Source organism: Sceloporus undulatus, chromosome 1 (genome assembly GCF_019175285.1).
Source record: "Sceloporus undulatus isolate JIND9_A2432 ecotype Alabama chromosome 1, SceUnd_v1.1, whole genome shotgun sequence".
NCBI classification, from domain to species: domain Eukaryota; kingdom Metazoa; phylum Chordata; class Lepidosauria; order Squamata; family Phrynosomatidae; genus Sceloporus; species Sceloporus undulatus.
In genome coordinates, this window is record NC_056522.1 from 157516360 (window position 1) to 157529922 (window position 13563).

Here is a 13563-nt window from a genome sequence, read left to right on the forward strand (position 1 = left end):
CTCTTTGTTACTGAATCATCACATTCAAATGCACATAGGCATTCTAGATAACAGGATCCACCAGTGGCTTCATCACCTTGGATAGCTCCTTTAGACTAAGCAAGGGAAGGATTCACCACCTCTCATTGACATCAACACAGACAGCCACCACTGAGCACATCTTCTTCCTGCCAGTAGTATGATCACATGGAGCATGATCTCATGCATGGAGCTGGGTGTGGTATTGTAGTCAATAGGGAAATGAATGGTATACTCAGGTTTTTTGTATTGGAATGTTGATAACCAATAATGCTTGATTCCTTAAGCCATAGTTGAACAGTGGGGCTTGGGAGTAATAAGTAATGAAAATTCCCACAAGTTTGTGTTGGATTATGAATCTTTGAAGATAATCAGTTGGACATACTTCTGCAAAAGTTTAACTTTTAAAAGAATGTTTCTTCTTTGTGGTCTCTGAATCACTCAAATGGGTTAGTGTGTGCCTGTACAGTGCATCCCCAGAATCTTCTAGAACTATTACATAAGCTCTACCCACTCTCTGAGCAGCTTACCACCTTGCTTCCTACCTAGGCACTGAGTTCTTTTTTGTCCTCTGCAGCAGCAGCAACTCAGGAACATTTCTGAGCCCTGGTGGCGCAGTGGTTAAATGCCTGTACTGCAGCCATTCACTCAAAACCACAAGGTTGCGAGTTCAAGACCAGCAAAAGGGCCCAAGCTTGACTCAGGCTTGCATCCTCCCAAGGTCGCTAAAATGAGTACCCAGACTGTTGGGGGCAATTTAGCTTACTTGCTAATTAGCTTACTTGCTGTTCACCTCTATGATCTTTGGAATAGCGGTATATAAATAAAACAAATTATTATTATTATTATTATTATTATTATTAATTTTCCTGTCAGACTTTGATTTCCATGTTTGAAATTATCTGTGTTACATTTTGGTGATTATTTCTTCATTCTTCATTGGCCTTGGTGTCTTTAAAATGAGCGTTGTGATTTCTGGTGAAACACCAGTTGTTAAATAGCCACTTGCTTTACCTTTTGTGCTTGGCATAGGCCCGTTGTAATGCAGAGGAGAGGTTAACAATATTACTGTATGAGCAAAGCCTATCAGAGGTTTCTTGGGTGGTTGGGAAACCATCTAATCTGACAGATCATTAGCTTCTTGTTCTCTCCCTACCTTGATGCTCTTTGGTTCCCACCCCATGGGCATAATGGACTGATTGGCTCTCAGGCAGATTTACATGGCACCTACTCCTACACTGACTAAGAAGCATTGGGTAGAAATTAGGCTGGCATCACTAATAGCCACATATCATCCTGACATTCTTGTTTGAGGAGACATATTAAGGGTCTATCATCAGTACCATCTCTTCACTCCATATGGAGAAATCATATGAAGTCGGGTTCTCCATATCCTGGGCCTTTAGTCAAAATATTGGTGTGCAGGAATGAAAAGGGGAACCAGCAGTCTTTAGAACAGTGGTGGGGATGAGGATTACATTAAACTTCTTTTCAGGTCCCCAGCATGGCCTCACTGATTATTTTGTGTGTTGGTGTCTCCTACTCTTTGCATGCCTGTGTGAGTTCACTACCTTACCAGTGTCTTTTGCTAATAGTGGCAACTGAGAAACATGTGCGAGGCTTGGGCAAAGAGCATTGATCTGTGGCTGAGAGCGGCACCATTTTGGGGCAGATTGGACCAAAGAGTTAGAGTACATGGGTGGGAGAAGCGGTGGCAAAAAGGAGCTTTCACATTTGGGGCCCTGCTTAAGCTTTGTGAGATTTGCTCGGACTTAGCTAGCGGGTTGGAGTTGGACTGCTGCTCCTGCGGTCCTACTATCTCCTATCTATCTCAAACAGCACATTTTCTCATATTCTTCTGTAACTACCTGGATGTTCATAGGGTGCTAACCGCTAGAGTTATTTCCTCCTTCACTGGCCTATGAAGTAGGGACAGCCTGTATCTACACAGTATCTCTATAAGTGAATTATAGCAACTTATCCATATGGCATATGAGCTGCTAGGCAAGCAGGTGAGAAGTCTTTCAACTAGGGTGATTGCAGTCTCAACTACATTCCTGAATGGGATTCTTCTGCATGACATCTGCAGAGTTCCCACATGATCTGCAGTGCTCACTTTTGTCTCTCACTATCCCCTGGACTCAAGGTTACAGATGGAGGCAACATTTGGGATGGCTGTGCTTTCCTCCTATGTGGAATAACACTCCTTCCTCCTATGGTTAGTAGCTTGCTAATCTTCCATTTGTATGATTGACAGAGACCTCAAAGAAGGAGGACAGGTTGCTTACCTGTAACTGTATTTCTTTGAGTGGTCATCTGTGAAATCACACAACCCTGCCCATTCTCTCCTCATCATGTCGTGCCTGTTTACTTCCTGGGCTGCTGCTTTGGTGTCCATGGAAGTGAGGGTTTAGGCTGGAAGCAAGGGAATGGGCAGCACTACCACCCCAAGACTTATGTAATAGCTTTATAAGAATCTGAAGATGCACTGCTCAGGATCAGGATAACCCATTTGCATGATTTCACAGATAACCACTCAAAGAAATACAGTTACAGGTAAGCAACCCGTCTGTTTGTGAATTCACAAAGAATGCCATTGTGTATATGTATTTACATCTTTGTAAAACTTATCTCTCTCTCTCTCTCTCTTTCTGTTTCTTTTTAATTATAGTGTTACAAATCTTAAATACTGGGGACGATGTGAGCCTGTAATTTCAAGAACTCTTCAGTTTCTAAATGATCTTTCAGTTGGATATCCTTTTGTTGTATATCACAGGTCTTACCCCTGAATTATTTAGGAGACAGTTGAGTATGAGTTGTTTTCTTGATCACTTTTTATGTTAAACAATTTAATACCTATGGAGATGCATAATATTTAAATATTATTCTCTTTACCTGTTTAATTAATAGGATTTTAAAAAATAAATTTACTTTTTTTCTTTTATATTCATATAAAAGTTCTATTTTCAATCAGATTGAATCACTTAGTAGAATATGGAATTGAAACTGAAGAGAACTAGTTGCTTATATCTATATATAGATTACACCATTGCAGTTTGCTTTTGCTTTCATAACTTCATAACCTAACCCTTATAGTGATTGCTGTTAAACAGCTAGGCTCAAAGTGTATTACTGTATTACCATTTTAATTTTTGTTGGCTGATATTTTAATAGAAAATTGGTAGGTATCTGTTCTGATATACTGTTTCATTTGATCTATTCTCGTGGGCTAGCGGTTGAATTTAGATCCTGACTAGTGTCCAGATATTTCGAACTCTTCCCCCCCCCCCCCAATCTTTGACCTTTGGCCATGCTGATTGGATTTACTTTTAGTCCAAAGGCTATTGGGGCAGACTAGCTGGCATGAAATTAAGCATCTTTCTGTTTTCAGGAACTAACATGGGTTGTGGAAATTTATGGTTAAGTGCTTTGTTATTTTTGTTGAATACTTGGTGTTTATATGAAAGGAATTGTCACTTTCATGTGACAAAGACAGAACAAGAAGATATTCTGTTTCAGTGCTAACATGTTAAAAGGGTAAAAGTGATTGCTTTTCTTGACGTTTTCTTCTGGTACACTAGTGTTCAATAAGCAAAAGGTCAACAAGAAATTATGCTTTAAATACTGTAACTTTGTTAATACCTAAAGCTAAGAAAGCATTCTGTTACTGAAGATTGCAATTTCTTGTGTTAGATTATTTCTTTATTGGGGTTGGGACAGATTAATACATTTTGATCAAAAGCCAAATTCAACAGCCATGATTCTGTATCAAAGTCTGTGTTGCTTATCTTTAGGCATACTTAATTACCTAACAGAGGTTCTAAGGATCCTCCTAGTGAATTGCAAAGATGAGGATGTATATTCATCGTTTCCAGTCTGTTGGCCACCGTTTTGTATTCCATATTTGTTGACGTATATTCATTAGTTAGCACTAGAGTTGCTTCTGTCTGTGTGGATTGTTCAAACAGTAAAATACTGTTCCTGGTATTTTATTTTTACCAATTTCTCTTATAGCAGCCTTCACTTTGCTTCTTAGAATTTGGGATTCATCTTCATATGGTTCCTCGCTCCATGTTTCATTCGTTTTTAATCTCTTTTATACAGTGTGCCCTCCCCTTACGCAGGGATCTGTTCCAGATCCCTCCATGTAAGGGGAATTCCACGTGTGCTGAAGCCCCATTGGAAGTAATGGGATTTGTGCATAGCCCGTGGCACGCGCCCCATTAATTCTTCCAGGGCATATGACGGGCTCTTCTGGCACGGCTTTCAGCTTATGCTGAAAGCCGCATATGGCGCGCCTGCATAAACCACGGGCATGCTGTATAACTCTTCTGTGTATTGCATCCAATGTCTCTTGATTTCTTCTTGATCTTGTAGTGTGTTCTTTTTCTTGTCATAGAGCATTCCTGGCCTTGGTTCGAATTTCTCTTTTCAGTTCCCAAATTTTGTGGAAACGGTCTCTCATTCCTCCTTTTTGGTTGTCTTCTATATCTTTGCACTGATCATTATAATAGTTCTCTTTATTCTTCTGCAATAGTCATTGCACAGTTGCATTCATTGTTCTGGATCTTTTCTACCCTTTTAGACACCCTTAATTTTTTTTTGTCCTGTCTAGCTTTCAAATAAGTATTAGAATAGCCACTATTTGAATACCAGTGTCAGTTCAAGAAACTGCTCATCCATTTGTCCGATTCATCTTATAGCAGAACTGAACAAATGGTATCCTTTGGGAGGAACCATAGTTTAGTGGCATTTCTTTTGCAAACTGAAGATTCCAGAGTCAGTCCTGACATCTCTGGTCAAACAAATCTAAAGGTAGAAGCACTGGAAGAGATTCCTACAGTAGAAAATGGTGGGATTGATGAACAGTGACATGACATGATATATATGCCCTGCTCCACTGGAAGCAATGAGAACTGTAAAGCCATGAGAAATGATATAATGGAAGTTGTTGTTGCTTTTGTGTTCAAACTAGATTCAAGAATGCTCACTGTTTTGTTTCGTTTTTCTTCTTTTTTCTCTCCCAATATGTAAGGCCCTCTTGGTTGTAAGTTATTTTACTGTATTGGGAAACAGGACATATCAGAAAAGCTGCTGGTTGTATGTAAAATCAGGTTTCGATTTGTTAAGGAGCTGACTTTCAACAAATATGCAACATTGAAATGAACAATATTTTGAATAAATAAAATGTGCTTACCCAGCGTATTAAATATAATGACCCAAATGTCTGAGATACATGTCATTTTTCCCTCAGCCTAGTTGGAAGCAGCATGGTACAGATAACTGAGATGCTGTTTCACTTTATTCTTATGTGTTAGTATTAGTTACGTTTAAAATTGTGTTTTTTGCCAAATGAAAAAAGAATTCAGAAGTATTAAGACACCCACTTTTGTGCTGGAATTTAATATGCAACTTTTTATTGGAAAATAATCGTCCTTGTCTGGCAAAATCCACCATGCAATATTTCTGTTAGTAGGCATAATGTAATAAAGACAGGGAGGGCTATTTATCACAACAATTTTTGAGGATTTCAGGATTCTTTTTATTATTTTAATATATTTCTTTGGTATTAAATCAAAAAAATGATAAATTACACCTGTCGAGACTGTTTTTCCTTTTTTCTGGAAAATGATGTACAGCCCAATTTTGCTGGTCATTTTGGCTTTTAACAATTCAGTATTTTCCCATTCTTTAAAAATCTATTGTCTCTGCTTTTAAAGAGTAATGCCGCCTATATATATATATATATATATATATATAATCTGCATGTTTATCATTGTAGCTGGTGTATCAGAACAGCTCAGTGGCTATGCTCAAGTTGATTTAATACAAGCACACTTCATTCTGTTTGGGACTGTGCCACTGTTGGTAGGCTGAGGATTAGATTTTTACCATATTCAACTATGTGTAAAACACTGTTTTTTAAAGAATCCACATCCAGAGGCCCATTTATTGCATATAAGGTACATTAAATTGTGATTAATTTGAAAAGCTGAAAATAGTTTAATTGAAATGCCTTCCCAGTATGTCATTTATTCATATGCAAATAATTTCCTTCCAGAATCAGGCATTACATGTTTTTTTAAAAAAAACACAGTACTTTTGTTTGCATACGGGTTATTTCATCTAAATAGATTATGTAACATGCTTTTTTATTTAAAATGATAATAATCTTAGAAAGCATTAGATAAAACACCAAAAATTGTGGTATACTTTAAGCAAAAACAGGCAATAAATGATTTGTGTTGCTTGTCTTGTTTTGCATTATTTTACCAATTATTCCAGGCTTGCATATTTAGAAATATATTAGCCCAATTTGATTTTAAGGCTCAGTTATTTGAATTATAAATCATTATGTCCCTTCTAGCTGATCAGTCATGAATTCATTTACATAATGGAATGTGTTCATGTTTCCTTTATGTCAGTGCAGTCACAGTGCTCCCTCGTGCATCCTCTGTTGTATCCAATAATTAACTTTTATCTTAATGTTTTCTGCAACAAAATATATACAGTGACACAGTTACTTTGAGAAGCAACTGACCACCGAGTGTCCTATCAACTGTTATTTTTGTAAAGTTTTTCCAGATGCAGTACTACACAGATGTCTTGAGAAATTAAAATTATCTGCTTAAGAAAGGGGTGTGTGGTCTAACAAAGGACAGTTACTTTACTATTGCTAATGGAGTTTAAATTTTGCTGTCCTGTGTCTCAGTCCCCACATGGTAAAAAAAAAGGGAGCTGCTACTGCCTGCACTGAGATCCCTTCAAAAAACTGAACTACAACAGAAACAATATCTGATACAAAATATTGGACTGTGACTCTAAGATCACCACCTTTCTTCTCCTATATGATTTTTTAACATCTTTTGTCTAATGAAAAAGCCAGTGGGGCTTCAAAAGCTAGCATGATTTATTTTGTGCACTTTGGTTGGCCAATAAACATATTAGGTTTTTGGGAATTTTGCACTTCTGTTTTTGCTAATTGTTCAGAATGGTTCTCTAAAAATCTCAGCATGCAATTCTTATAAACCTTCCCACAACCTTCTAAAAAGGAAATGAGTGGTTTAAAGCTTTGATCTTCAACTACAGTACTGGGCCGGGTAGTACACTGCACAGTTACAGCTGTTCAATAACAATTTGCTATGGCTCCTTCCTATGGATACTTGGGATTCAGTGAGGTAGAATTTTAGAATTCAAGAATTAGAGAACCATAGTCTACCCCCTGAACTATAGCAGGGAATTCTAAATACCTCACCAAACTACAGAATACAGAATTCTGTGGGGCAGAGCTGTAGTAATTAAAGTGGGATTATCCTATTGTAACTGCTGAGAGTAGTTACACTTATGAACAGTATTTAGATTACATCTAGAACTGTGATCTATAGCACAATGGGTGCTTCACTCCATCTTTGGGGGAAATTGAATTGTCTAGATCGGTGTCTCTTAAACTTTCTTTCATCACAGACTCCTTTTATAAATGGTTTGTTGCTGTGGGTCACTGAGTTTTAACTCAAGATTTAAAACCTTAAAGTGCATCAAATATTTATTTAAAGTAATCAACAAGGGTCTTAACATTTGGACAGAAGGGAGAAATAAGTAAATGCACTCATATTATAATATTTTTGTTGGAATGATCAATGCAGAAACCATTATTTTTGCACCAGATGATACAGGCTGAATATCCCTTGTATTTCTCATCACCATGTATGGATGTGAGAGCTGGACAGTGAAGGAAGCCAATAGAAAGATAACTCATTTGAGATGTGATGCTGGAAAAGAGTGCTGAGAATACCATGAATGCCCAAGAAAACAAACAAATAGATTCTAGAACTGATTAAGCTCAATTCATCCTGGAAGCCAGGATGACTAAATTGAAATTATTGTACTTTGGTCACATAATGAGAAGGCATGAATCATTGGAAAAAATCTTTTTTGGTATGTAGTAATTAAACAAATTGCTTTAATTACAAATCAAAAAATCAATTTTTGTCCAGCTCTTTTGCTACTTTCAATCTACATAAAGAACAACAAATTCTTAAAACATAGAAAGCTGATTTCCTTCCTTCTGACAACAGCTCAACTCGAAGTGGCTAATTCTTGGAAAACAAGTCTTGTGTCTTTAGATAACTGGTGGAAAAGAGTTTGGGACCAATGGCTAATGGAGAAGTTACTAGATACAGTAATATGAATTACAATCCAAAGCAACAAATCCAAGAATCTTTTAATGAAAAATTGCTTCCCTTTATGACTTTGTCAACACAAACCTTATAACTGTTCATCCTCCAACTTGTCAGGGGTCACTATGGTCCAACCTATTCCAGTCTAAATTATATAAGACTTTATGGCCCCATACAGACAAGCCAAAATAAAGCTGCTTTGGGTCACTTTGGAGGTATGCTGTTTTAATTATGCATGCGTACTAAGAGTCCGGAAGCCGTGCCAAAGCCACGATCCAGTCCTAAGGACTAGAGCACAGCTTTGGCGCAGCTTCCAGACTCTTAGTACGTATACATAAGTTCATTAAAAATTTTAATTAAAAAAAAGACAATGATGTTAGAAAAGGTAGAGGGTAGCAGAAAGAGAGGAGGACCACATGCCAGATGCTTGGATTCAATCAGAGAGGCCATAGGCATGAAACTGCAGGAACTAAGCAAAGCACTGGAGGACAGACGGTCTTGGAAATGTCTCATACACAGGGTCGTCATCAATCGAGATTGACTCAAGGGCAGTTATCAAAACATCCCTTATCTGGAATTCTGAATCTGATATACTCCAAAATTGTCCACATGGGTAGCTGTGATAGTGACACCTTTTGCTTTCTGATAGTATAGTGTACACAAACTTCGATTCATGCACAAAATCCTAAAAAAATATTATGTATAAAATTGCCTTCAGGCTACATGTATAAGGAAAATATGAAATATAAATGAATTTCATGTACAGACGTAGGTCCCATCTCTGAAATTTGACACAAAAATAAATTGGGTAAATTTAATTTCTTTCTTGGTTTCGTTCTTTCTTTCTTTCTTTCTTTCTTTCTTTTTTAATTGTAACAGCTCATAATTTTTCTTCAAATAATCATTATAGAGTGAAATTTTCTGAATCGGGCCTATTTACATACCCTATCTACTCTGGTATAGGAGTCAGACAGGGTTGTGTGTTGGCTCCTCGTCTCTTTAATCTATTTGTGGCTGATCTACCTGCCTTTATGACCACAGTAGATACTAAGCCACCTTCACTGGGAAATTGTCTGTTTTTTGTACTCCGATATGCCGACGATAATAAAGAGTGTTAGCGTTCTATGTCGATAGGACTTTGAATTTGAGACTACAGTATCTAATAAACTATTTGTTTGTTACTTGAACTCAAGGGCTGGCCAGCCTGTTTCCTCGCAAAGGTTTTTGAAATGGGTGGTGGCAAACCTTATTGCTTATGAACTTGCAGGAAAGACTGCACCACTTTGAATTTGAGCCCATTGCACAAGGGCTGTCACTACCTCATCTGCCTTTCTTCAAGGGAAGAAAGTTTATAAAGCTGGCAGGAATTTGTAAAACTGCTGTCTGGTCCCAACCTTTGACTTTCATCTCTCACTGGATGGATACTAGATCTAAACAGGATGCAACTTTTGGAAGGACAGTTTTATTGGTAGGTTTGCATTGCATTTAATGAGTTATTGATAACTTAGTTTTTCTTAAATTTCTGACTTATTGTTGGTATTAGTGAAGTTGGTTTTGATTAGTATGGGTTTTTTTGTTTTTTTTTTTTTTTTGCAGGGGGGGGGGATGACACTCCCGCCTCCTATTAAAGTAGATTGCTAGTCTCCCAAGTGTGTGATTCACAGAGACCACAAAGAAGAAAGACAGGTTGTTTCCTTGTGGTCATCTGTGAATTGCCACAAACCTGCTCATCCTTCCTTCAGGTCATGTTCTGCATATGTTACTTCTGGGACACTGCCATGAGATGTCCTTTGGAACTGAGGTAAATGAGTGGGAACAACTAGAGTGTAATAAGAGGTGGACAGAGCTACCTCTAAAAAATCTGTCTAGTGACTCCAGAAGGTTCCAAATATGTTTTGTGCAGGTGCAGGAATATCCAATTGTGTTAATTCACAGATTACCACTCAACTACTCAACTGTAACTACAGTTACAGGTAAGCAACCTGTCCTTCATTGCCTAGGTTGAATTTATGTATTTCTTCCATGGTCAGTTTTTGTTTTGTTTTGTTTTGTTAAAGCCTGCCTTTGCACTTTCATCTTTGATAGTCTTTAGTAATTGTTCCAAGGTTGAGTCTGGAAACCATGCCCTATGGTTGAACATATAAGTTGAACAAGTATGGTGAAAAAATGCATCCTTGCCTGATCCCTTTGCCTATTGGGAACCAATCTGTTTCTCCAAATTCTGTTCTAATATAGCCTCATGTCCTGTGTACAAATTTCTCATCAGGACTATCCAGTGTACTGGCACTCCTATGTCTTTAAGAGCCATCCATACCTTTTTGTGATCTATACAGTCAAAGGCTTCGTTATAGTCTATAAAACACTTTGTTTTATATAAAATAATTGTTAATGATATCTGATCATAAAAATAATGGAAAGTTAACATTTTGTAGTATCTGCATTAACTGGATGTTGTTTTCCTTAACGTCAAATACTTATATTCTTTTGAAAAAACTTGTGAAAATAGATGCTGTGAAATTCATGCTACAGAATCATACGGTAGGCTTTTTAAAAATTTGTTTCCATATTTTTAGAATTGCTAGCTTTAAATTATGAACAAATTTGACTTTTTTTCTTTTTGTATGCACTTTTCCATCAGAGTAAGCACTTTCCTTTCTTGGGTGTCAACGATAATTATGGTTTGAGTGACCTCAGGTGCAGAACAACATTCTATACTGCTCTCACACGACTTCTTATGGTGGATCTTGGTAAGAATGTGCTTGTATTATTCCACTCTGTTCCTGAAATTTGAAAGCTGCTTCAGCAAGGTTGTCTAATTAGTAATTCTTGGTAATTTTGAGGTTTCATAGAAATCAAAATAAGATGCTCTCACAATGTCCTGAAAATCTTTATAACTGTACCATAATTTAATAAATCAGATCCCACGTGTACAAAGGGGTGCTGAAAAGTTCTCATCCCTACCCACTTCCCAAGGTCTGTCATTTTGTCGCTGTAGCTTGAAAGAGTGTTCTTTTGATAGTTAATTACCAGTTTTCTTCAGTTTCAAAATCAGATCTGGAGTTCAGCACTTAGAAAATATTCATAAATTAGAGCTACGATTCTGATCGTAGCTCTAATTTATGAATATTTTCTAAGTGCTGAACTCCAGATCTGTTCCTGAAGAAAAAAACTTCAAAGGAAATCCATGAGTGTATAATACAAACATTGAGTGACAAGTGCCCATCGTATTCAGTTGTGAAGAAATGGTATGCCAACTTTCAGCATGGAGATTTTGAGACTGAAGATGCAGCACAGTCTGGGAGGCCTTCAGCAGTATCAATTCCTGAAATTGTTGAGCATGTTCATGAGCTGATTTTGGCAGATCAACAAATCTTAGCTAAAAGAATTGTTGAGACACTACAGATATCCCAAGAACACATTGGCTTTATAATTCATGAGCAGTTGGCTATGGAGAAGCTGTCAGCCAAGTGAGTGCTGACCAGAAGCAAAATGGAGTGAATACCTTCAAATTGATGTAGCAGCATTTTGAGTAAACTAATGATAATTTTTGGAACAACTTATGAACATGGTCATGTCAGTATCATCTGGGGACCAAACAACAGTGTTGCACTGGGTTCTCCATGGCCAAAGAAATTCAGTGGTTAGCAGGAAAGGTCATCTACAGTTTTTTGGGATAAGGAAGGTATTTTGATGTGTGACTATCTTCAGAAGTGCAAAATAGTTAATACAGAATACTATGTTAACTTAGTGTGTTGATTAAAGGAGGCTTTCAAGAAAATGGCAAGGGAAGGTGCAGATAGATGTTCTCTTTTTTTAGGACAATGCACCTGCTCACAGGGCTGGCAAAATGATAGATGTTTCAAAGAATTTGGTGTTTGAATGCATAGTGCATCCTGTTCACCAGATCTTGCTCTATCTGTTTCCACATTAAAAGGTTTGAAAGGAAGTAACTTTTCAGATTTCAGGAGTGATAGAAGCAGCAGAACAGTATTTCAAGTAATGTAACATCAGAATTTTTTGAGCTATCTGCAGAAGTCCATGGCAGCCATTTTCACTGTGAAGTGTATTTGGTTATTTGGACCCAGCCCAATTTATTTATCCACAGACTTTGACTTCAAGACTAAGTTTATTTCATTGAAGGCTATCCTCATTGGTATTGGTTTGTGGGAAAACATGTTTAAACCTGGCTTGCCAGAACATGAGATTTGGGCACATAGAAGAACCTTCTGTGCCAAAAGTGAAAAGCTAGATTCTGTTATTTTCTTTGGTTTTAGAGTGTAGCAAAGATCCATGATGCTTTAGTTTTTCGAGATGATAGTGTTTGATTGAATTTCAGAACTTAGAAGATTCCTCTGAAAAGAGATCTCTTCCTACCTCTTTACCAGACTAGAACAAGAACAGGCAATGATGGCCTGTGTGCTACCTGTGCCACTTTGATGGTTACAATTGCTTTAGGCAGAATCCTGAGAAACTCTGCTCTCATTTTATAAAAGGGGGGGGGGGGGGGGAATTAAAGTATAACAGGAGATGAGATTATACTTTTATGTGAAAAGAAGCATAAATTTAGTATTTTTTAGTTGATCTGAATATGTCTGCTAACAGTCAGAGAATATTACTGTTGCTAGCCTATTACCATGAGGAGGAAATTGAAAGAGACATTTATGCAAACTTATTTCCTTATATCGATGGAGTGACCATAGCTTGTGAGATTTACTGGAAACAGATGCAGTGTTGAAACATATCTGAACAAGGTTCTTGCTGGTCCAGTCCCTCCTCCAGCACAGGCCATGGAGATGGAGATTTGGCCTGGAAACCAGGTTCTGTTTATTTGTTAGCAATGGGTTCAGAGATCTCTTTCTAGGTGGCCTGCTAACTAATTTCAACTGAGAAGAAGTAGTCCTCTGCACACACTGACTGGTGCATTCATGTACACTCCAGCATTCAATAGAAATGCTTACAAGACAGGTGGGGAGACTTTCTCCCATTCCTAATTAATTTTGAAAAATTAAATTCTGTCTTTCAGTATCTTTGTCAGATTTCATGCGCACAATCAAGAACATGGTTTCTGCCACTAGAATTAAGTAAGATACCCTCCATTGAAAATACCATCAATCAAAACACGCTGCCCCACAAAATAAAACTGAGTAAAATGATGACTTGCTTCTCAGGAAAGCTTTCTCTTTCTCTAAAGCCCTCAACTCCACTGTAAATTTTAAAAGTGTGCATGTTTCTTCTTCCTCATCAGGCTGCTCCTATTTTGGGAGATCTTTTCCAACCATCAGTGAAAGCAATCCACCCAGACATTAAATCAGAGAACAGAGAGCCTTGCTGCTCTGTTGGGACTCTGATGGTCACTTGGTTCCATAGG

General features: G+C 37.6%; 2 protein-coding genes across 4 annotated transcripts in view; both read left to right on the forward strand.

The window, feature by feature from the left end:
• FGF18 (fibroblast growth factor 18) overlaps positions 1-13563 on the forward strand; it is a 650869-nt gene that overhangs the window by 248591 nt on the left and 388715 nt on the right. The gene's annotated exons all lie outside the window — the stretch shown is intronic.
• RANBP17 (RAN binding protein 17) overlaps positions 1-13563 on the forward strand; it is a 242905-nt gene that overhangs the window by 135097 nt on the left and 94245 nt on the right. For 2 of the 3 annotated variants that reach the window (XM_042464644.1, XM_042464725.1), the window contains exons 16-18: positions 2690-2770; positions 10670-10733; positions 10834-10942. The exons of the other annotated variant lie outside the window; for it this stretch is intronic. In XM_042464644.1, the coding sequence (XP_042320578.1) occupies positions 2690-2770; positions 10670-10733; positions 10834-10942 (254 nt within the window). The remainder of the gene's footprint in view (positions 1-2689; positions 2771-10669; positions 10734-10833; positions 10943-13563) is intronic. 3 annotated transcript variants of the gene reach the window in all.